The sequence below is a fragment of the Gymnodraco acuticeps genome, unplaced genomic scaffold, assembly GCF_902827175.1.
Source record: "Gymnodraco acuticeps unplaced genomic scaffold, fGymAcu1.1, whole genome shotgun sequence".
NCBI lineage: Eukaryota > Metazoa > Chordata > Actinopteri > Perciformes > Bathydraconidae > Gymnodraco > Gymnodraco acuticeps.
This window is the reverse complement of record NW_022990590.1, coordinates 4,467,297-4,490,600: the sequence shown is the minus strand read 5'-3', so window position 1 is coordinate 4,490,600 and position 23,304 is coordinate 4,467,297. Positions and strand designations below refer to the sequence as shown.

The window sequence follows — 23,304 nt, the reverse complement described above, 5'->3', positions numbered from 1 at the left end:
GAACCGAGACACGTCCAGACCTCCATACAGCCCTGGCTCTCATTAATTATCCTCTCTTTCTACTTTCTAGCACTGATTTCTTCACCCGACTGCAGTACAAGCTCATTTAAAATCACATTCAGTAAACAATATATGTCAAGTAACAGATTATGTTCATGTACGACAGATGTACATATTTGCTGGAAATGTATTTCCATCTTTAAAAAACTTCATCTGAGCTATAAATACTTCATTAATGGACGGCTCAAAGGCAAACACTCTCTGAAGGCTTTAAAGTGAGAGTCTATATTCCCCACCAGCATAAGAACAGTTTCTGAAAGCAGAAAAGATAGCGACTGCGCCTGATGGAAGTGTCAGCTTAAGGGAGAGTGAAGCAAAATAGAATCATCCGATAACTTTAATTATAGGAGAGAGGGAACTCACGTTCGATAAGCCGATGAACAGGAGAGGAGAAAACACCTAGAATAATGGAACCTCGACTAAGCTATCAATCACATGCGGAACAACTGCTTTGCCCTGTTTTCAAACTGTTCATTTGTGGAGAAGAAGTTGATCAATGGAATTAAATTAAATAGAATGTAATTGTAAAAACCAAAAGTATAATGACACATCTATCTCAATAATGTATCTGAACTGTGGCAATGGAATGGCAACCAATCAGAAGTAGGTGACATTCTTAAACGCCAGCTCTCTCTTAAAGCTCCTGGAAGCAGGTGATCTAAAGCGGGGGAAAAGTCCACCTGTCTCCAACCTCCGTCCATCACTGCTACCCCCGATTACCTGTCTCAGGTTGCGTGTCACTTTGATGTCGTGCCAGCCGTTGTCATTGAATTTCCCATTGACCGGCTCCACGATGGCCTCAAAGGCCCCGGAGCCCAGATTGATGACGAGGGAGACGGCGCCATCTTTTAGCGCCAGGTTGACATAGTCTGCGGATTTCCCCGTGTGGAGGAGCAGGCCGTTGCGTTGCCAGGTCTTGAAGGACAACGTGATCTCGTCGCTGCTGCTCTGGATGGGGTTCTGGGACAGGTCGTAGCAGAAGTACTCCGAGCCGCGGAAGGTGGCCACGTTCTCCTCCCTCGCTGAAACGACAAGGGTAGAAATGAAATGTTACTTTTAGGAGTCGAATACTTTTTAATGACGATCAGAAGTAAGCCTTTTTTTCAGCACTAACATTCACCAACTAAGCTTGCTGTACTTGCTATGTTTACGCAAAAAAAACAATGTCACGAGTCAAATGCACCATACTAATACCCCCAAACAGTCAATTATGACAATCCTTAATCACACTTACTTTAATGTTTAAAGGTCAAATGTGCGATAATATATTGCAATCTTGTGGTGAGACCGCAAATTGCAATCAACTGAAAACCCTTCCCTTTCCAAGCTCATAGATAATACTATGGTGGCCTTCAGGTTACGTAAAAAAAAGCTTTAACGGTCCCCTACTGTTTTTCATCAATATATTATAGGTCTCAGATACATACAAAACATGTCTCTGAAGTGTTTGGCTACAAATACCAAGATACCAGATTGTGCATTGCAGCATTACCCATAATCCCCTCTGTTTCAGCCCTGTTTCAAAAGTGCTGATTCTCTGTCTGTTACTTTAGATGAAAATAAGGAGCCCCTCCCCACGCCCCTCTGAGAGAGATTTGATTACAAAGAACACAATGGTGCTCTAGGAGGAGATTCAGGTGATAAGGTGGGGGGGGGGGGTTACCTTGGTTGGTGATTGGCTAATGGTTACACAAGACAAAAAAAGTGGCCAAAATCTGATCAGCTCATTTTCAGACAGGTTTTAATATAAATGGATCAGGAGAGAAAGTGAGCAAACCTTTTTTCCTGGAACTTTCAGAATCTCTTTACACAGAGGGGACACATGTTTCTAAAAGACATGAAAAAGTGGATTTTGCATACTAGGTGACCTTTAAAAGCCTTTGAGAAATGATGCCAATACTATAACGAATGATATATGTTTTAAAGTTATTCATTCTGTCGTTGAAAAATACGTTGAAAAGATAGGGTGTGATTTTTTAAGAGGATATGTACCACACAATCCTTTTTCAGTTACTTTGTAGAACACGTTTTTAGCATGGTACTTCTCTTAAACAACACGATACTTATTCAAACTTATATTTCACATAATATGCCTTGCGATTTAGATATTGCACTAGTCTGTATTGCGATTGTGATCCTTTGGGGACTGTGGAAACATGGTGGTGCAACATGGCAAACTCCGTGAAAGAGGACCTATGAAGATATTATGGGTTCATTTTAAGCTTAAAAAACCCCAAGAGTCTTCCTTTCAGGTGATTATACAGTAATAAAAAACATAGTAATGCATATTATATTCCATGTCTGCCAATAAATCCCACTAATTGCTACACTCTGGACCTTTTGAAACGTGAAACGAGCCAAACACCGGTGCCGGTCCCCACATCAATCATGAAGCAGTCTCAGTAAATATGAGAGCCACTGTATACCGCAGAGAAGCAAACACACTCACACACACACACACAATGCACAGCTCGCTATAATCACAGCTATGATAATCCCCTCATTCTGTTCAGATCATAAAGTCCTATCTGTATGACCGTGGATTTAGGTTTCACGTACAGCCCCTAGACAGACAGACTACTTATGATGGAACACTATTCCCCGCTAATGGTGCGCATAAATCAAACTTAGCCCGGTTTTTACAGTTTTATATCACACCGCTGTTGCCAAGTGACTTCCTGGGCCCATTTTCTTTGGTCTGACACGGTAGTAAGGTGAGACAGCTCCAGACAGAAAGCGAGGGGATGGATGGGCGACTGCGAGGGCAACACTAAAATTGATGGGCTGGGGAAAGAAAAGACTACACAAGAAAGAAAGTGAATCACAGGAGTAGTGTTTCCTTACGATCCGTGATGGAATAATTGACACCTCTCCTGATGCCTCTTAGAAGGTGGTTTGACACGCTCAAGGTCAAGAAGTTGATGTCAATTGTTATACATTAGGTTTGAAATGTCTTAACAACTCAAGAGGAGGGTTAGAAGGTTCCGACCTCCGAGAACACGGTGTTCAAGGCAGAAATTGAAGCCTTCTGAAAAATACGCCCGGACCACGCACTGCTGTGACACTTGGTAACAGTAGCTATGCCATTACCTGGCATAATTCATTTGTATTTCCTCTTTATTTTATTTTGTCTGCTCACTGAAAAGTCAGGAGCAGAAAGAAAAAAAAAGGCAGAGGGATAAGAAAGCAAAAGAGAGAAAAGCATTGGGGCTGCAGGCTGTAAAGCTTCAGTTAGCTGTTTCGGATCCGGCTATATGTAAACATGAGGGAGCAGTGTTGTGGAGCTGGCAGAAAGATACAGAAGGAGGGGAGGAACATTCGAATATTGAGAGAGAAACAAAAGGGGAAGTGAAGAGGGGCTGCGGGATGATGGGGTGTTGATTCCGGTCATGGAGAAATTCTCCCCACGGCGTCAAACTCATGTCTCTGCGCAGCACGGAGACAAGAGGAAATAGTATGGGAGGCAACAAAAGGCCCTGTGAAAAGCCCTCATCCATGTGCCAGGGGAATAAATAGAAACCCATTATTACCACTGAGACAGCGCAACACAGAATGGCAGCAGAATAGAAAGAAAAAAACTCCATCTTCACCGATTTCATGCATCTAATCTAAGAATTTGCACAGGCGTTCACTGCATAAGAAGCCTGGATATTTTGTATCCCTATAATATTGCTCCTGCAAAGTTGTCAAAACAAAATGATAGTGCAGTGAATAGCAAAGAATACAGTAAGCGGAAAGTCATTCATTTATTCGTAGATATTTAAATATAAATATGCAATGTTCACCAATGTACATAATAAAATGCAAGCTGCCTCCAATTGGCTTTAGGGGTAAAACCTGTGGGGCCCCTTACTCAGAGAGAGTCCTTGAGACAGTTACGACCCGAGACACTGGGGGGCCTTCTTTGAAATATTGCCGGGAGGGCCCTTGCATATGCCTGATGGTGGGTAAATATGGGTGAAATAGTACCTGTTTGAGAAGGATTGATGGTTTAGGAGATTTACTTATTTAACTTTTCTCTGCATCTTTGGAGTCATTTCACTTTTGAAAACTGATTCTGTAAGACGTTATCCTCTGTCTATTTTGCTAAGCTTTCTCTGTAGGTGTGCAGCATGGTGATCATTCAGATCTCCGCCAGACACATGATCCTGTCTGCTCCCTCCTGACCTAAGATAGAAAGGTTATTGTCATGGCAACTCCCCTCATCTACCTGGCATATATGTTTATATGAGGATATGCCACTCAGATTGCAACACAGGATTAAGGCCTTCACAGGGATTCCAGGTCACATTATTATTAAAAGACACCAAAAACCAATGCTTGGTGTGGTAAATGCTGGAGCCAGAGTCAAAGAGCAATGACCTATGTTCATTTGTACATTCATACTATTTTGTTATCAAATTGTCCTAAGCTTTTCTTTGTTTCTAAGTTCGCTGTGGCAAATGCCAATGCTACATGTATGATGATGAACATGGTCTATTTGATCAGTATTCTCGACCTTGAAATACTGCATTTACATTTTAGAAAGAAGGAGCTTCAATGTTTATTGGATGACTCGCAATGTACGATATGTTTATTGATATTTCTGTTTCATGTTATATTAAACTTAATATATTTGTTTTTTGGACACAAATTAAATAACTTTGATAGATCACCTTGGACTTGAGAAACTAGAACATTCTTAACCTTTTTTTTGTATTATCTATCGATTAATTTAGAATGTATTAAATGCAAAAAGTTGTTAGTTGCATCCCCCTAGCCTATAAGTTATATGGCATAACATATTGATAATAAAGTAAAAGGCATGTTTGCTTTCCAATGCTGTTTGTGTATTAATTATAATGATGTAATGTAAAAGTGGCTGTGAAGCTGCAAAGACTATCAATAAACCATTGTTGCTATGAATAATAGAGAGAGGAAGCAAATTGATATAATGCAATAGTTGTGCACCTCAGCAATATTAAACCTGGTAAGTGTATACGGATCCATAAAAACCAGGGGAAATGTATTGCCCGTTGAGACATGTTCTGCACAGATCCGTGGCTTTCAAATCGATCATATAGCGGGCTCATTTTCCCTTATTTTCACCTTAGTCATCAATATTCCATTTGCATGCTGCCTTCGATTTAAAAAATCCACTGGAAGCAATTAGCTCCTTCATTACCATCTTCCATTCTCTTCCCCCCTAGACACACCCATGCAGCCCGAGCTCGCTCTCCAGTCTGACCCCATGGGCCGTGGAGCAGGGAGCGCCGTCACCTTACAGTGAAAGCACCACGACCTTCAACCTCCTTTAAGATCATGATATCATACTGTACTTAATCACTGTGGGAGGCGAGAGACTTAAAAGCATGTGGAGGGTAATAAGATGAGTTTAATGATAGGATTAGAGACAGGACGCCTTGTGATTATTGTAGCAAAACACTGACTTTAGCTGCACATAGAAGCTATGTGGGCAACCAACACTAGTGCTAGTTCCGGGGAGACTTTATCTCTGGTGAAGTGAACTCAATCTGTGCTGACATCCAGCACATCAAATGCATGTTTGCACTACATTTGCAGACAAACAAGCCCGCAGTTCCAGACCTAAACATAGAAAGCTTAGTTCTGCTTTTAGCTATTGTTGTCTGTCGTTCAAGGTTGCGATGTCACCACCACACAATGCTTTAACAACATCTGAAAAGCCTCTTCTCACCCTCTCACGATATGTCATTTCTATTCTCTCTTCCTACACCCCTAAAGGAAGAAATTAGCATATTTTGCTAATAAGAGTTAAAGCAGTGTGGTTAGCCTGACACAGCCAAACATGAACAATGGGCTTCACTGCCTCCCAACACGAGGCTAACGCTAACATGCAACTTTGCGACTTTAAGCTCGATGGTGAGCCAGCATGTCAAATAAATGCGGAGCATCATGGGTGATGTCTCTCTTCACTATCAGAATTGTTTTTATTAGAAGGAGATGTGTATATTTTTCTGGCCAATAACTACACGTGTACTGCGGCCCCAATTAGGGTTAGGGTTAGGGTTAGGGTTCCAATTCAAGATACAAGAGTAAACACATAAGAGAGTTGTCTATGTAAGGCATTGAATTTGTCCTTTTCATGACAACGTTCAAGATGTTACAGGGCATATCTAACAACTTGCTGATTACTATGAATGTTCTGCAACACAAATTAGGGTTAGGGTCAGATTTTGGGGTACAAGAGTAAACATCTAAGAAAGTAATCTATGTAAGTTTTATTTTCCAGTCAAAACCGATATAAAACAAGCCCTGGAATTGTTCTTCCATGACAACATTCAAGATGTCACATGGCATATTTAAGACCTTGCCACTTACTAGAAATGTACTGCAGGCCCGGTTAGGGTTAGGTTTCAGGAAACATGAGTAACACATAAGAAAGTTGTCTATGTAAGGTTTATTTCTTCAGTCAAAAACTATACACAACAAGCCCTGAATTTGACTTTCCATGACAACGTTTCTAGATGTCACATGGCATATCTAAGAAGTTCAAGTGAATTGTCACCCTGCCACTTCTTTTCTCATCTCATGTATCGGGTAACCTTGTGAAGCCGCGGCGGACAACCTGTCTGAGACTGTCTTTCACGTCTGCACGCACAGACTGAGTGACAAAGAGAGAGACAAAAGAGAGGAAAACATGTAAACAGAAGTGAGACATGAGGAAGCAAACAAGTCTAGAAGAGAAGGAAGCGAGAGATGCAAGCTAAGGAAAGAGAAGAAAAAAGGGGGGAAAAAATCAGAGAGTTTGGGAGACTGAGCAGGAAGAGGAGAATAAGAGTGGCAGATGGAGGGAATGAAAGACGGAGGTACTTCCAATGGCTCTCCAGAGAAACGAGGTGACACTTTGTGTTAAGACTAGCAGTGAAGAGCTGTCCCTGCCTTGTGATTCAAGCTTTGATAAACCTTATTACTGCACCCGATAACACAGCACAGCCTCCAAATCCCACTCTCTATTTCTCCCCCTTTACTCCCCTCAAAGCACACACATACCACCACAAATCCAACACTTTTTTTGCCATATTCCCAAATGAAAAGCTTTTAAAGTTTGTATTCAAAATGTGTGATTTTTAAGATTCTTGACCTCCTGCTGAAAGAAACATTGAATTTAGAGATCAGAAACCATCATGAATGCTCATCTTACTGCAATATTTACAAAGCACATAAATAAAGTAAACCCTTCTTAGTTTGAGAAATATGTTATGTATTTGAAACTGCTGCAGAGAGAAATGAGGCAGACTTAGAAAAATGCGGCATCTTCAATGAGACAGATGACTCATTATGGTGCTGTACATGAAGAAGGGTGGGCAACCTCTTTATGAGACACAGTCAACATCACAGTGATTATCCTCAGTGGACTGAGCATTTTATTATTTGGAGAGCAGGATAAAGAGTTGATGTTGTGTTTCAGGCATCGTACTGGCTTTGTGTAGAATAAACTCAGTGAAATCAGAGAAAACTAGGGTGATGTCAGTATGTTGAGTAATTTCACATGTTTCCTGTATACCTTGGAATTCCTATAATTGTGGGGAGGATGGTTTCCAATAATAATGGCTTTTCCTCTTGTTCTGCTCATGCGGAAATACTGATGAAACTATTTCCATTGTTTCCAATCTATTTTAGCTCTTGATGAAATACTGTGAAAAGCATTAGGTGGAAGTTCATGGAATCTGCTATTGAGTATCATGGTCTGCAGAGGATGAACCCTAATCAAATTAATGTTTGGCTCAGCCTAGGGGTGTAACGGTATCCGTATTCGCCCCGAACCGTCACGGTTTCGGCACACGACGAATAAACCTTTTTTTATGAGTGGGAAAAAAGTCTGTCACTCAGGGCAGTATCCATTACACTATAATCCAGGGGGCGGTATTGCGCCTAAAAGCTGTTTGCCAGCCAAATGAAGAATGAACAAATGAACAAATGAACAAATGAAGAACAAGAAGAAAACCATAGAAAACACAACAAAACTAACAAAATACAAGAAGAAGAAAAGTTAGTATTGCGATTTCAGATAACACACAGGAGCTAGAAGACCCACCTGCTTCCTTCTTTTAAATCAGCTGTGTGGGAAAATATCGGGTTCCCTGTGGACTACAATAACGATGGAGAGCGAGTGGTGGATCGGACGAGGACGGTGTGTCGGCATTGTTCGACAGCGGTGCGGTATGCTAATGGTAACACACGCCAAACATGTTAAATAATATCAGAAGGCATCACCCAGATTTGCCAATCACCGGAGCCCGGCAAAAGACAACAGCAGTTCAACAGCTTATCCCCGCTGTTTTAAGAAGACAAGAGACATGAGAGCCTAGAGACCAAAATAAATAACGGAAGCTATTGGCATATTGCAACGGCTATGCACCCTTGAAATACTTTCTTATTATTTATTTTGTAATATTTATTTTCAATTTTTCTTTTTAGTTTTACAGCTTGATGAAACCTTTTTGTTTGACATCAGCCATTATAGATAATACGGCCATCTGAGTGTGTGTGCTACTGTTTGTGGTTTGTTTTTAACTGTGTAATACAGTTAATTATTCAAAATGTTAGAGTTCCTTATTTTTATACTGAATCTTGCACTACTGTTCAAAATAAATAACAACAAACCTGGAATTATGCATTTGGGACTTTTTTTTTGCTTTTTCTTGTTGTACCGAACCGTACCAAACCGTGACCCCCAAACCGAGGTACATACCGAACCGTGAATTATGTGAACCGTTACACCCCTAGCTCAGCCCCATTTTCATGAAACTTGGTGGTACACATTATTTCATTTTGAGAATGATCTAGTAAATGTATGATGAAAAGAATATTTTAAAAGTATAAGGTGAATTTCAATGAAATTGCCTATAATAATTATATAATTATGGTCCTCAGAGGATGAACTCTAACAACCCCGATTTTTATGAAAGGTGAAAGACTTTAGCATGGGCCAAGAAAGAACACATTACAATTTGGAACAGATCGATAGATACATGACCTAAAATGATGATCACATTACTTAACTGAGATGATCTGGTAAATGTTATTCTCAAATGAATATGAATTGTTATGGTTTAGCCCAAGGCTTCCTTTGTTTAAAGGCTGTGATAAGCTGGTCTCCATCACCTGCTATGTGTTTTTCTCCTTATTGGCTGCTGATGGTGGAGCTTCCATGGAGTGAGTGATGAGGTTTGGAGTGACAACAGGGGGGATGGTGTGAATGGCGGTGGTGAACGATGGAGGGATGGAGGGTGTCTGAAGAATGGGGGCAGGCGCCTGAGGTCCAATCCCATCAACTGAGGCAATTGTGCGGAGCGAATACTGGAGTGAGGAGGTGGGGGTCGAGGATGAGTTTGCAAAGGAGAGAGAAGGATAGAGATGTGGAGACTGCACTCCCATTACTAATACTAAACTATTAAGAGGAGAAGAGATTTGGAATCACAGCAGTGAGGCATGGACTGATGGAGGACATAGACTGATAGTCTCCTTATTGCTTTTTCAAGTTAGAAGAGTATGTCTAGAATTTGTTTTTATATTTACACAATATTAGGGATCTATTTCCAAGTCTACAGCCACATTTATTTCAATACGGTAGGAAAGGCTGATGAAGAGAGTAGAAACTTAAGCTTAAAATGGGTTTTTATTTCAATCAATGGAAGAAAGTGAGAGGTTGGGTTCAAACCGCCAGAGTTGAAATGCCAATAGCTTTTACTGAGGAGAACGTTTTACAACAAATTGAGTGTAAATAAGTCAATGGTGCCTTTTCAAACAGTCTCGCTATAGACAAGAATGACAAAAAGGAGACTGAACTGTTTTACGTTTACAACAACAAGAATATCTTATAAAAATGACTACAATTTTACTTAAATGGGAATTATGAAACCTGTACTTAGATTCCACCAAATCCCATGTTTCAGTGACTATCGGCTTCCCTTTTAATGATTTTCTACCTCTTATGCAAATAACCAGCATATATGACAAGAAATTAAAACGTAAATACAAAGCCTTGCATGCATGAAATCAATTTCCACCCAACAATTATTGGGAATTGATAATGAAATCAATAAATTATAGATAAGAGGTTTTGATTAGGTATTCAGCATTGATAAACCCCATCACTAACACTGAATCAAAATCAGGTGCCCAAATGAACACAGTTTGAGATGTGATATAATCCATCACTGAGTACCTTTTTGGCCAGATTTCTGTCCATGAGAACGAAAGCATTCCATTTGCTCCTGCAATCTGCATGAAATTAGCATCTGATTTACGAAGGCGTGAGGTAATTATGCAATCAGTGGCTGGGGCTGCTGTCTACATGTACTCTGTGAGTGAGGCACGGCTTAAATGGTGCAGTTTAGTGATGGGATTTGTCGAAGATCGCCGAGCTAATGAAATGATTCAAATTAAGGATGTAATGTACGGCAAAGGAGAAACAACTGGAATTAATAAGAGAAATTACAAAAAGAATTATGCTGACAAAAACTCGAAGCAGTAGACATATGTTGCACTGATGGAAATATGCTTAATACTGAAATGAAATATGAGTTATAGTTAGCTAAAGGTAATCCCATTACCCTCCTTTTTTTCATTACCTAGCAACTTTATTTAATTTTTTGTTATTTGAATACTGGCTGTTTAGTAACAATCAACAGTTTAATTTAATTTGGGGCTCAGTGCATGAATACCGGCTCTACCTCCTGAGCCAAAGCTGCCCATGGGAATTGTGGGGAAACCTGAGTTAACAAGAGATGGATTCAACCGCATTCTATCAGATGTGCTCTCCTTACAGCTAAGGGTCTGCCTTATGGGAGAGTCAAGAAAAGATCAAGTTCACATTATTCATTCATTCAAATCATTTTGGTTGCAGGTAGCAGGGGGTAGATGGTCAAAAAGAATAATTAAGTTAGAAAGGAAACTTGTTTTCTAGCTGCGTACGTGAAGTCCAAAGGCATAACCCGTCAGCACTTCTGAGATCTGAGGCACGACCATCGGCACATACGCCTTTAAATTACAGCATAGTTCCGTACTAGCGATAGGGTTAAACGTCCTGACACAGCACGGGTTTTGACATGTTGCTGACGTCAATGATTCTCTAGCTGTCTGTTTAACGCGCATTGACTGAATTCACGTACATGCAGGCCCAGCCTTCTTGAATCCTTGAGTGGTTTCCTCTTTTTAAAATGGCTGTTAAATAGTATTACAATATTATGAAGTCATCCTCTGCATGTATTGCTTCCATCAACAATCAAAAGATCTTTGACGATGCGTCTCCTGAATACAAACTATTGCATCATTCCGACAGCTGCCATCTTGAGCATAAATAAGAAGTGACGGATGCAAGTGTTTTTAAGTTTCATATTCTTCACTGTTCTGCTGAATGGTGTCTTTAAAGCCTCGCATCACTCTGCATTATATGTTTTAGCATAAAAATAGCATTTCCGTTTCTGATTCAGATCTTTTAATGACTTCAGCGACAGAGATGGATGCAATTGTTTGTGTCCGATTGTCTACGTAATTTCCTGCGAGCGTGCATTGAGTAGTAAACAACCCGTCAGTAGCATGTATACTCGTGCGCACGCTGTATTGTTTGTATTTGAGTGCAGGCCAGGGTCGTCCCCTGAGCCTGTCAATCATCTAGATTGGCGTCGCCTTATTGGCTATTATCACTCCTGTCAGAAGCGCGGCCGTGCCTCCACCTCTCCACATCAGTCTCTGTCAGTTCACACGCCGCCTGTGGATAGAGCCGTGGAGCATGAAGCTGCATGTTATCATTACTTTTACTGACATATGCTGTTTCAGCCCAAGTCTCCATAAACCAAAGTCACCGCTTGGTCTAGGGCTGGGAACAAAATATTTTAATTTGATTAAAGTAAGGCCCACAAAACCAAAAATGGTTATACAACTGTTGTGTCCAATAATGACCTAGCTAACTGTTAAGGTGACGTAGCGTCAGTATGCTTTATGACCGATCTCCGCCCACATAACCTTGCGATCACACATCGTTTGCTTTTTTATTATAATTATTCAATTTGATATTTTTTGTATTTTCCCGGAAGGTTTATTACTTATGAGGACACAGTATCTACATTTGTAATACCACATGAGAGATATGAGAGCCAAAATAAAACATATTTGCAATTACCACTGTGAGGTTGATGTGAAGGTTTTACATCAGTTCCTGCAAACAGAACATCAAATATACTAAAGTATATGTTGTTAAGATAAATGTACAAACTAAATGCTTAACAACAAACCAGATACCACAATACACACAGGTTTCAAGCATTTTGTTGTAGATAGATGTTATTTCTGTTGCCATTAAAGAGGCTCTTTTGTTCCTTTCCTGTAGGTGTTATATAGGTTTCTGTGCAGATAAATGTTCTGCAAAGGTTACAATCTCAAAGTTCCCTGCCACATTTTTTGAAATGTCGCCTTTATTTAGATATTTAAAGCAGAACACAGCAATTACATTGTGTCCGTGTTAGCCAAATGACATTTATTCTTCAAATGTTTTAAACTGTACATTTTCTACAATGTTTTCAATTCTATATTTTTTACTGAATGTGACGTGACTCCGGGCAGAAATTCTAATCTAATGAGAGAAGAAGAGAGTCCCTCGCCTGCACTTGGGACAGATTAGCACACATACCTAGCCGAAGCCGAGGCCATTTAATATTTATGGCCTCTATAACTGACTCTCCTGTGTGCTGCCAGAACATTTAGCTGCGTGCAGGATGACCAGGGGTTAAAAGGGGAACAGCGGTGCCATAAAAGGGACAATGAAATAAACATGACTCGCCGTGAAAGAGCCCTTATAAATTAAAATTATTATTAAAGCAAATATCATATAGATGGCGGGTGAAGAGCATGGTGCCAAAGCTGATTAACAACGAGGTTGATCCTTTGTCCTCGACCCTGTCTCAGGTCAACTATTTTCATTTCCTCGGTCCTTGGTCTCACCGGAAGTTGATTTGTCTGCGCCATCTTGAGTACCGTCCCATGGCTCTTATTTCTGCCGGAGGACCGAGGACCGAGGAGCGATAATGGAGGAGCGATAACCGAGGAACCACCAGACCATCCTCAGATACTCGCCCCGCCCCCTTACTTTGTATCGCTCACTGATTGGACGAGGCAGTGCATGCACTGATCTGATGCTTCTTGACATGAGAGCAGAGTGAAGAAAATACATGAACCTCACGGGAGTCACTCCTCAGTTTATACCGTGTTTTGTTTCAATTCATGTATCATTTAGTTACAAATATGTGATATATCTGAACAACAAAGTGGTCAAAAATAATTGTATTCATTTATTGGAAACATTTTCATGATCGCTTTTTTCGTTTTACATTTTCATTTATTGTCATTTCCATTCAGTCAGTCATTAAGTGCTATTAAAATGTTAATGTGCTACATATCCACACAAACACACAAAGTGTGCAATCCAATGAATGTTAATCTAACTGGGTTTTGATAGATAACATATCTCTTTTTCTTCTCTCAATTATTTTATTTCTATTGTGCACTCTAATCAATATTAATCAAACTATTGTTCGTTTATACATTTTAAGAATGGCGTTTATCTTTTTTGAGAATTAGTTCTTATTTTATTTTATTTATTGGGGTCTACAGATGATACAAATGTTTGTGTCAGTAAATGTGTACTAACAGAGGCGGGGGGGTGTGTGGAAATAATGGGGACAGAGCTGCTGTCAGACGATCAGCTGTGCGGCGTCATCACAAACGGACATCGCTTCACGTGACGCTCCGGAGGAAAGGACAACTCATTTCCCTGCTTCTCGTGGTTTCCTTGCGTCCCTCCATGCTTCCCTGGAGGGAGGGACTAGTCGCAGGGAAACGACGCAAGTGAGGGAAGCAAGGATTTCATTTAACAGACCTGAGACGGGGCCCTCGTATCAACAACCAATCGCATCAAGGGCAATTTTTGTGATGAGGTGATAGGCAATTTGGTTACATTATTGTCCACTTATACACTAATAAAATGTTGGGTAACACTTTATATTAAGGTACACAAATTCACCATCAACTAGTTGTTAATGTCATGCATATTAGCAGTATATTGGTCTTTATTAGTCATTATAAAACACTTATTAATGTCTTATTCTACATGACCATATTCTACAAGTAATAAGCCATTAGTTGAGAGTTTTTCCTCAATAACCCTCTAATTAGTGCTTATTTATTGCAAGTAAGGAAGTTGTTGTATATGAGCTTTGGTCTTAATATGCGCTGCTCAATATGGGCCTAATAAGGCAGTAGTACCACAAGAAGACTAGTTGATGGTGAATTTGTGTACCTTAATATAAAGTGTTACCAAATGTTGCTTTTGAGAGACAAGGGATCAAATATGACTAAGACAGAGTATGGTTTATCTTACAACATTATGTTTTAACATCATGTATGCATTTGGTACAATAATACAAGACAAGAGTTTGGGATAAAACTGCCGACATGTCAGGGTTAATTCAACACAGAGCTTAGTGAAAATGAAGAAGAAAAACCCACTGCTGTTGCTTTAAATCCAGCTGGAACCAGTCGTAGCCTGTAGCCACAACAATGTGACTCTCACGAGACGCGTGTAACACTATGTGCGTGTGTTAAAGTGTGTGCGGGCATTTACAACGCTGTTCTCCTCTAAGAGATAAGAGTAACGATGGATTACTCTCACCTTTCTCCAGCTTTCTCCATTTTAACCTTTAACTGCAGGGCTTACTGCAAGCGTTACACGTGACACTGTGTCTCAGATGCAGTGTACAGAGCGGAAATGTATATATAAGAGGATACACAAACAGTAATCTTGGCATATGCTGGTGACATACAGCCACACTAATCACACAGCACATCCTCCGTCACGTGGCCTCCGTATGCCTGGATGCTTCCCCCCCCCCCTTACGTTTTCAATCCCTCTCTTCCCATCCCACTCCTTCATTCTGTCCCTTCCTCCACTTCTACGTTTTCTTGAAGAGGGTCTGCGCAGCTCCAGGGGATAGGAATGGTTTAAGCCCTCTTCCTCGCTTCCCAAGCTTGGCATGGTTGAACCACACTCAGCAGCTCCAGCATTCCCCCAGCAGCCAGGAAGCATTCTAAAATTAGCAGAGGATCCACAGCTTCCCCCGGGAGAAGCAGGGTCCAACAGACTGATGTATGGAATCACCCGAGTTACATTTCGAGCATGTTTTTGGGATGTGTGTCGTGCTGCAAGATTAATCTTAACGCAAGCACGATGTCAACCTGTGCAATTATATAACCGCAAAAGGCTGCAGTTGAATTCAATTAAAAAGGAATTTGTGAACTGGGCCGTCATCATTTGTGAGTTGAATAGATTTGGCTGTATGTGTAACAGTTTAATACTTTATTCTCTACACATGCTAAAGTTATGTAGTTGATTTTATTAAGAAAATATAATGTTAAAGAAAGACAAACAATTAAAACAGTGTCTTATCAAATTAAGAAAACGGATGATAATTAGTGTTCCACTGTTGAAAAAAAAGAAATCTTATTATTTTTAAATAAGATATTTTTCGTTTTTATTCATTTAATTTTGCCAAATATAAAAAAAGGTATATTTATATAAATGTTTGTCTTTTGTGATTTCAAGATACTTTAAGTTTGGTTGTTAGAATTGAGAAATACACATTTCAAAATGATCAGTAATATGTGATTTTTTTCTTTCCATAACCAAGCCACTATACTTACATATTACGTCCATAATAATGGCAATACGACTTTTTCACTAACTCATGCAGCCCTGTCTGTGTGTATGCTTTTTCCTGCATGTACTGAGCCACTATACATGCCAAGATCATGCATGTTCACTGAGAAAAGAATGTGTTGAGTTGTTTTTAAGAACAATTCACGCCAGCTGCTTTCAAAATCCTGTTAGTCTGCAATCAAATCAACTGATTCTGACATTCGAGGTGAATACAGAGAAAAACCGCCATTGAGGAAAGTGGTATTTACCATTTGTGGACCGAGGTCTGCCCACTGTTACTTTAACTATGCTAATCCAGGCAGCACCACACACTGTTTGACAGTCTGGTCTGTATGTGAAAAAGCATGTAGGTGACTAGGACACAAATTATGAAATTGTAAGCATCCAACACTGGGGCACAATTAATCGAAATGTATTGAAAAAACAATATGGGCTACAGTACTATTAAAATGCACAATATGTATTACTGTCAAAATATGTGTAAATATGACTTTGAATTAAGGATTAGGAATTGTGGTGTTGCATAGATCCCGACATATCAATTGTATTCTATGGATCATTTAAAGTATCCTTCAATTATATCAGTCAAATTATGCAAAAATGATCAATCCCTCCAAAATAGTGAACAATAACATAATTGAAGTATCTTAACAAATAATCGTAATTATTATTAATAATAATACAGCCCTATCCACCAGGCAAAATATGTAATTAGCATGAAATGAATGACTTAATCAGAAAGAAAGGAATGGATAGAAGAACATCCCTAAGGTGAAAAGATACAAACAGATTGCGGTAGGACTGAGATACTTCCACACAACATTTACAATGAAAATCAACACAGGTATACGCAACTGAAAGTGCAAAACCTCACACACTGGCACGCTGCCGTCTTCCTTGGAAGTCAATAACATTATCCCCTCTCCATCTCGGCGACAGTTATTAGTCTGGAGAGCCAAACGGCCCTCTTCAATGACACTCTGGAGATGAAGGGATAAATCATCACTCTGAGAGGATGAGTGTGTGAGGAGGACTGAGAGTGCATGGGAATGAGAATAGGAATCACAAAGAGGAAAATACACACTCTGCACAGACTCAGATGTAGAGACACTTAAGTCATGGTGGAATGACTTTCTATTTTTTCTCCAAGTACAGATGATGTGAAGACAAGTCTTTCTGAACGCATGGACTGATGTTCAGCTTCACAAATCTAACTCTGTGTGAGCGCTGTCTCTCTTTTTCTCCCCTCCATTCTCTTTCCCTGTCACACTCACTCTCCATCACACTCTCTTTTCCTTTATCAAATAGAGAAAAGGTGCCTTTATTTGGTCTGGTACTCTAAAAGCATCCCCTTGGTTGCTTTTCTCCCCCGCCTCTAACTCCCCTCTCCACTTCCCCTTGCTCTGTCTCCACTGCGACCCTTACAGATACAAGAAGAGAGGAACAAATGCCAGAAGGCGTTCTGCTAGTTGGATAAGTGAACACCTCACTGACGTATGTGCGCTATTGTCATTGTGCTAAGGACGTTACATCAACACATTTGCTGGCCCTAGATATCCTAGAGATTCAACTATTATTGTTGCCGTTCGTGGTACAGTAATTAACCACAGTTGAAATTGTTTTCAAGTTGTTGTATCAAAATAGTTTTTAGGTCCCAGCTGAAAAAGTGGTTATTAAATGAAAATGTATTGTGGGAAGAAATGGTTTGTCAATGTGTCCAAATTGAAAACCAATAAAGGTTGCCTTTTTGTTGCAGTGATAGAGCCCTCATACGTTCTTAAGAGAGCATTTTGGTGCCAACGCATTATGTCATTACTGGTAATTTGATTGATGCCATAGCTGTGTGGGCGGGCTCTAAAAATAGTTTGTTATATGACCTCAGTTTCAATCGGCGAGCAGCGCTGGCACATTTCCAGCTGGCTGTTAGCCTGTGCAAAGGACTATGTTGAGTTTTGACAGTCTGGTTTTGCCCTCCCCACAACCAGCCCACTAAAGAGAAACAGCTTACACTAGCTAAACCCCCTGGCTTCTGAAGGATGGCGGAAGGGAAATACATCACAAAATGTGTGGGAGCTGCCAAGGACTCAGCAGGTTTTGAAATACCATGAAGGAAAAGTAACACCTAGTGGGAGTCATTGCCAACTGTATCAAGGCAGTTAGCCTAGCTTTCTAGCTTCCACTTTCCAGTTGGAATAGAAGCTTACACAGCAACACAATTGGGGCTACTAAATGCTGAAATGGACAGATGTCTTTCAGTGACAATGGTCAATAAAAAGTACTTTGATCTTTGATGGTTATTAGTTCAATTAGAAATAGAGTGTTGTATGATTGATGATGAGCCTTTGAGCTTGAATACTCCAGTAAGTAGCCAGAGCCCTAAAGCTAAAACATTGTTTTTACAAGCATTTGTAAAAAATTGGAAATTGGCAAAAATAGTGTGATTGTAGTTACAGAGAAAGTTTGAACCAAAACCAAATGAAATCAATAACATTTTTAGAATGCAACAACCGTGTGTGTCTGTGTGGTCCAATCTACGTAATTACCGTATGACAGCTGCTTGTATGGTAGAGTGGTCAGCTCCACACTGCAGGCTATCACTCTAAATGTCTATTTCTGGAGTCTGTATAAGTGTGAGTGCGCGAGTCTCCATATGTGTATGACCAGTTAAAGCTGGTGTGGAGTGCCACTGTTGCACTACACCAGAGGCGGCTCCATATGGACGATGGGCTGAAGCCCAGGTGGGTCGATTAAGAGGTGTGTGTGTGTGTGTGTGTGTGTGTGTGTGTGTGTGTGTGTGTGTGTGTGTGTGTGTGTGTGTGTGTGTGTGTGTGGCCTAGCATTACTATACTTGTGGGGACCTAAATCTGTTTACATAGTCACGTGTAGGGACTCGCCTCCCTTATGGGGACAAATTGGAGGTCCCCATAAGGGGAATCATTAATTTTAGGGTGAAGACTTGGTTAGGGTTAGGGTTAGGGTAAAGTTAAGGGTTAGGGTTAGGCATTAGTTGGTTATGGTTAAGGTTAGGATAAGTCTCCAGGAAATGCATGTACGTCAATGTAATGTCCCCTGAAGTGATGTATACATGGTATGTGTGTGTGTGTGTGTGCGTGTGCGTGTGCGGCCTAGCATTACTATACTTGTGGGGACCTAAATCTGTTTACATAGTCACGTGTGGGGACTCGCCTCCCTTATGGGGACAAATTGGAGGTCCCCATGAGGGGAATCATTAATTTTAGGGTGAAGACTTGGTTAGGTTTAGGGTAAGGGTTAGGGTTAGGCATGTGTTGGTTATGGTTAAGGTTAGGATAAGTCTCCAGGAAATGCATGTACGTCAATGTAATGTCCCCTGAAGTGATGTATACATGGTATGTGTGTGTGTGTGTGTGTGTGTGTGTGTGTGTGTGTGTGTGTGTGTGTGTGGGGTTGAGGAAGCTGAGGCTGGATTCACACCAAATAAGACATTTTGGCGAAAAAGCCTCCGTTCATTTCAATGTGGGTAGTGGGAAACGAGGGTTGAAGGACTGATTGCCACCTTGATTAACGTTCCAGAACTGTACAATCCTACAATGAGGGGTAAAAAGATGTTTTGCATGACTTTCTAAATGCTACATAACATTTAGGCTGTACAAGAATGAACAGCTTTATTGTATCTAATCTTTAATATGTTCCTCGTATGTATAGTTCAGTTCAGTAACTTCATTCTTTCTAGAAACGCGCTGACCTTGGCGGCATTCTACCTTAACTTCTCCCTCACTTCACTAATTTTTAATTGGCTGCCATGCCCCAAAGGATGATGGAACTCTGAGTACATAACCACACACAGGTCCATCGTTTCATTATCTCCGTAATGGCGATGATGATGTTTGCACCGGTTTATTTAAGTGTCTCTGTGGAATTATGAGAAGGAGCCAGTGAAGAGGAGCACATTTACAGTGAGGATACTGGCTAAGGATGAGGACAAAAACAAAATATAACAGGAAGAAAAAACAATAAAGTGCTGCTGCTAAACCTCAGAGGGGCTTTCTAGAGTATTACAATGAGCTCATGAAATCGCCATTAGAGGGAACACTGAGCTTTGTGATGAGTGTTTATTGCACGTTTGTGTGTCCGTGTGTTCTTTGGAGTTCAGACGAACACTGTGTGCTGCATCTGAAACTTTAATGAGCAATGTGGTGGGATGACAAGAGAGGAACTGAACTGCCACAAAGAACATGGTGGATTTGTAATTATTCATGGTTACACATTTAATCTGATGTGGCACTGGAATCGGGAGTCAGTGGCTCCACAATAGATTCTGGCGGGCTGGTTATCTCTACTTCAGCTTTTAATTTACTGCAGAGATAAACGATCTGCAAACTACTGAGAACATCGCACATAACAACATCTTCAACTCTAAAGGACGTAGCCCCAAAATGGGGATGTGACGAAGTGTGCTCAGGCTCCGTGCTTTCAACTATCTCTGGAGGTTTAGGTACAAAAAGAGGAAATACATCATTCACACACTGACAAAGACACATATTCCCTGAAGATAAACTCTCACAAACCGCACCGAGGATGACCTCACCAGCAGAGAAAGAAACTGGCGGAAAGCAGCAATCCATTAAGAAAGAGCTCCAGAGGTTGATTCCTATTTTTGCACACTTCACAGTGGAGGACATGCAGAGCGGAACACCACATAAACGCTTATTAGGCCGTAAATTTAGTCCAGCAATTCATAAAAGATGACCTCAAACCAGGCGACAGCTGGGCATAACGAATGAGGAACGCCGAGGCCGGGAGCTTTGGAAGAAATCTACGACATGAGTGTGTTTGCCAGTGCATGTGCATACATATGAATGGAGCTCCTTTATATGAAATTTCAGTTTCAATTTATGATCCATTATCTCGTGATAAGTGCCACACGCTCCCTCCTTCCCTGTGAATCAACAGCAAAGGGAGTGCGAAGGAGACGGGAAAGGGCATTTAGAAGTCGGCCACACAATGTGCCGTTTAGAACGGTAACGGTCTCTGATGTGGCATTTAGCAGACACCCACAGAAGTATGGCCAAGAGGGGTTCCTCCAGCAGTCACATTGGGATGGCGTAATGGTCAACCCTCCCCATCTGGATTGCGTCATGTATGATCTTGCTATGTATGAAACATGCATCTGTTTAATGCAGCCAAGAAGTGTGTTTCATCTGGTTCCAACCGCCCACTTGGAGCGAGGGGATTCAAACATGGAGATCATTGGTGGCTTGTGCTCAGGAGGTATATCCTCCAAATGGAAGGTCGGTGGTTTGATTCCCAGCCCGTGCAGTCAACATGACACAGGACACTTTACCCCAACTACTCTTAATTGAAGAAGGATTGATCATCAGCGCAATAACCTTTCCAGGACTCGACAATCCTTTTATAAGTGGGTATAAACACATTCATCTTTGTGCAGTAGCATGGCATCCACAATTCCAAATGTGGTGTAAATGCAGCCTAATAGTTATGTTAAACTAAAACTAAAAAGGCTCTTGTTTTTAAACTTTAACATTTTCATTGCCGTGAAAGTTCAGAATGGATATGGGCTACCTTTAGTACCTAAATTGTTTCTAGAAACATGATGACCCTTGCTGCATTCGTCTTTAACTTGTCCATAACTTCACTGCAAAATACTATACCCCAAATTGCTCATGGTGGCATGGGAGTGAGTGAATGTTAGCCTAGGTGGCTAAGGAGCCACAAAAGACCAGATAAGCGCCATTTAAATGCAGTCCATTTCCTTTTTATTATTCCTTTACAAAAAAAGTTGGCGCAAAGATGGAGCATCGAGCTTCAGTGGCTTATAGGCGGCAGGGTGACTTGTTAGCTGTAGCTTCACTGCAGGAAGGGCTCACCCAAAGAGCCCTTCCTGCAGTGTCCATGATCTCACCTCTTACTCGCCCATCAGTGGGACTTCAAGGGAAGCTGTCCTTTAGGAGGGGACTGAATTCAACCCACACCCGCCACCCAGATAGTCTGCAGGATTGCTCCCAGTCAGCAGCCTCACTGCAGCCTGCCTGTCACTGTTTTAGGGATTCTAGATAACAACACAATCCACTTGTTTTACACTTAAGTAGAGAAGGTCGCTGTCTGACAGTTCTTAGACATTTTCTCTTACAATTTGTTTCTGTCGTCAGGATGATTCAGAAGCACAGTGAGCAGAATTTTCAAAACCAAAACACAGCTACATTGATGAGATCAAATATGTTTTGCAGCCTTGAAAAAAGGTGCACATGACCACCAGTGAAATATGACAAAATAGCAGAGGGTGGAGTATTAGAGTTAGTATAGTACATGTCTGGGAGAGTTTTTATGAAAACATTTTGTATGCAGTGAGTCAGCTGTTTTTCTTATAGGGATTACCACTTTAGGTTTGGGTTGAGCGTTTTCTGATTGGCTGAGAACATGCATGTATTTGCAGTATGCTGAAATGCCAAAAAAGGAGTCAGTATACATTCTAACTTAAACCTGGATCCAAGAGCAGAGTATGTTTTCTTTACTCCTTCATTGCATTTGACGGATTATAGGAGCAGCAACCCAAAGTCAGGCAGTGAACCTGTAGTAGCTGAAATCCTGGAGCACATTAACATTTAAAGCACATCAGAACCAGCCTGTTGTTCATCTCTTTGTTACAGTGAAATATACCAGATATGAAAAATACAGTATATGCTGTGGAGGATAGGAGCATAGGCATGCAATGTGGAGAGAGGATTATGCGTTTATATGTGTGTGTAAACATGAGTTAAACACACATGCAAAGAACATGTTGTGTGTGAGACTTTTTCATCACGAATCGGTGGTATCCCATTCAAAGGAAAGAATGCCCTTTCTTGTATTGTCAAAACACACCATTAGCATCTGTTCTCACAGAAAGATTACCGGGCAACAGCAAGGATCAGAGGTAAAATGGCTGCTGCTGTAAATGTGAAAAAAAGTGCTATGTAATTTGCACTGATTCCTGCACAGCGCCACAATGAGGGTCTTATTCGAGGGGCTAAAGAGGTAATCACAGCATTTTCCTGAGCAAACACGAGCAGTGTAAAAACACCGCTCATAAAAAAAGCTACGAGGAGAAATCAAATAGTGGCTAAACCAACAAACTTGAAACAAGTGGTGTCATGAATATTCCCCGCTAGTCCCAGAGGGCACCGCTACATTCTGCATATTGTACTCTTTTTTTTTCTCCCTCTCGCTCCCCCCTTTTCTCTACAGCTTGACTTCAAAGGCTACCTCTCTCGCACAATACAAGTCAGGTGAAGAGGAGGAGGGGGGGAAAGCACACAATATGCTGAGTGAGTGCCATATCACACATCTCTTACTCTTTTATGTGTTAATCATCACAGCAGCGGAGTGAAGACGAATGGAAAATGGAATGAAGATTTAGGGAATTGACTAGCACACCCCCCCCCCACACACACACACACCCACCCAAGACTCCTTGACATCTGCTTGCTCCCTAATTTGTATTTGCTTCTGCTACTATCGCGGAATGTTAGAGG

General features: G+C 40.9%; 1 protein-coding gene across 1 annotated transcript in view; it reads right to left on the bottom strand.

Annotated features, from left to right (window-relative positions):
• The window catches only part of LOC117554367 (neurexin-3b-like), a 361,509-nt gene that overhangs the window by 278,610 nt on the left and 59,595 nt on the right, over positions 1-23,304 (bottom strand). Inside the window, 1 exon segment of the mRNA XM_034228777.1 lies at positions 781-1,082. Coding sequence (XP_034084668.1) covers positions 781-1,082 — 302 coding nt within the window.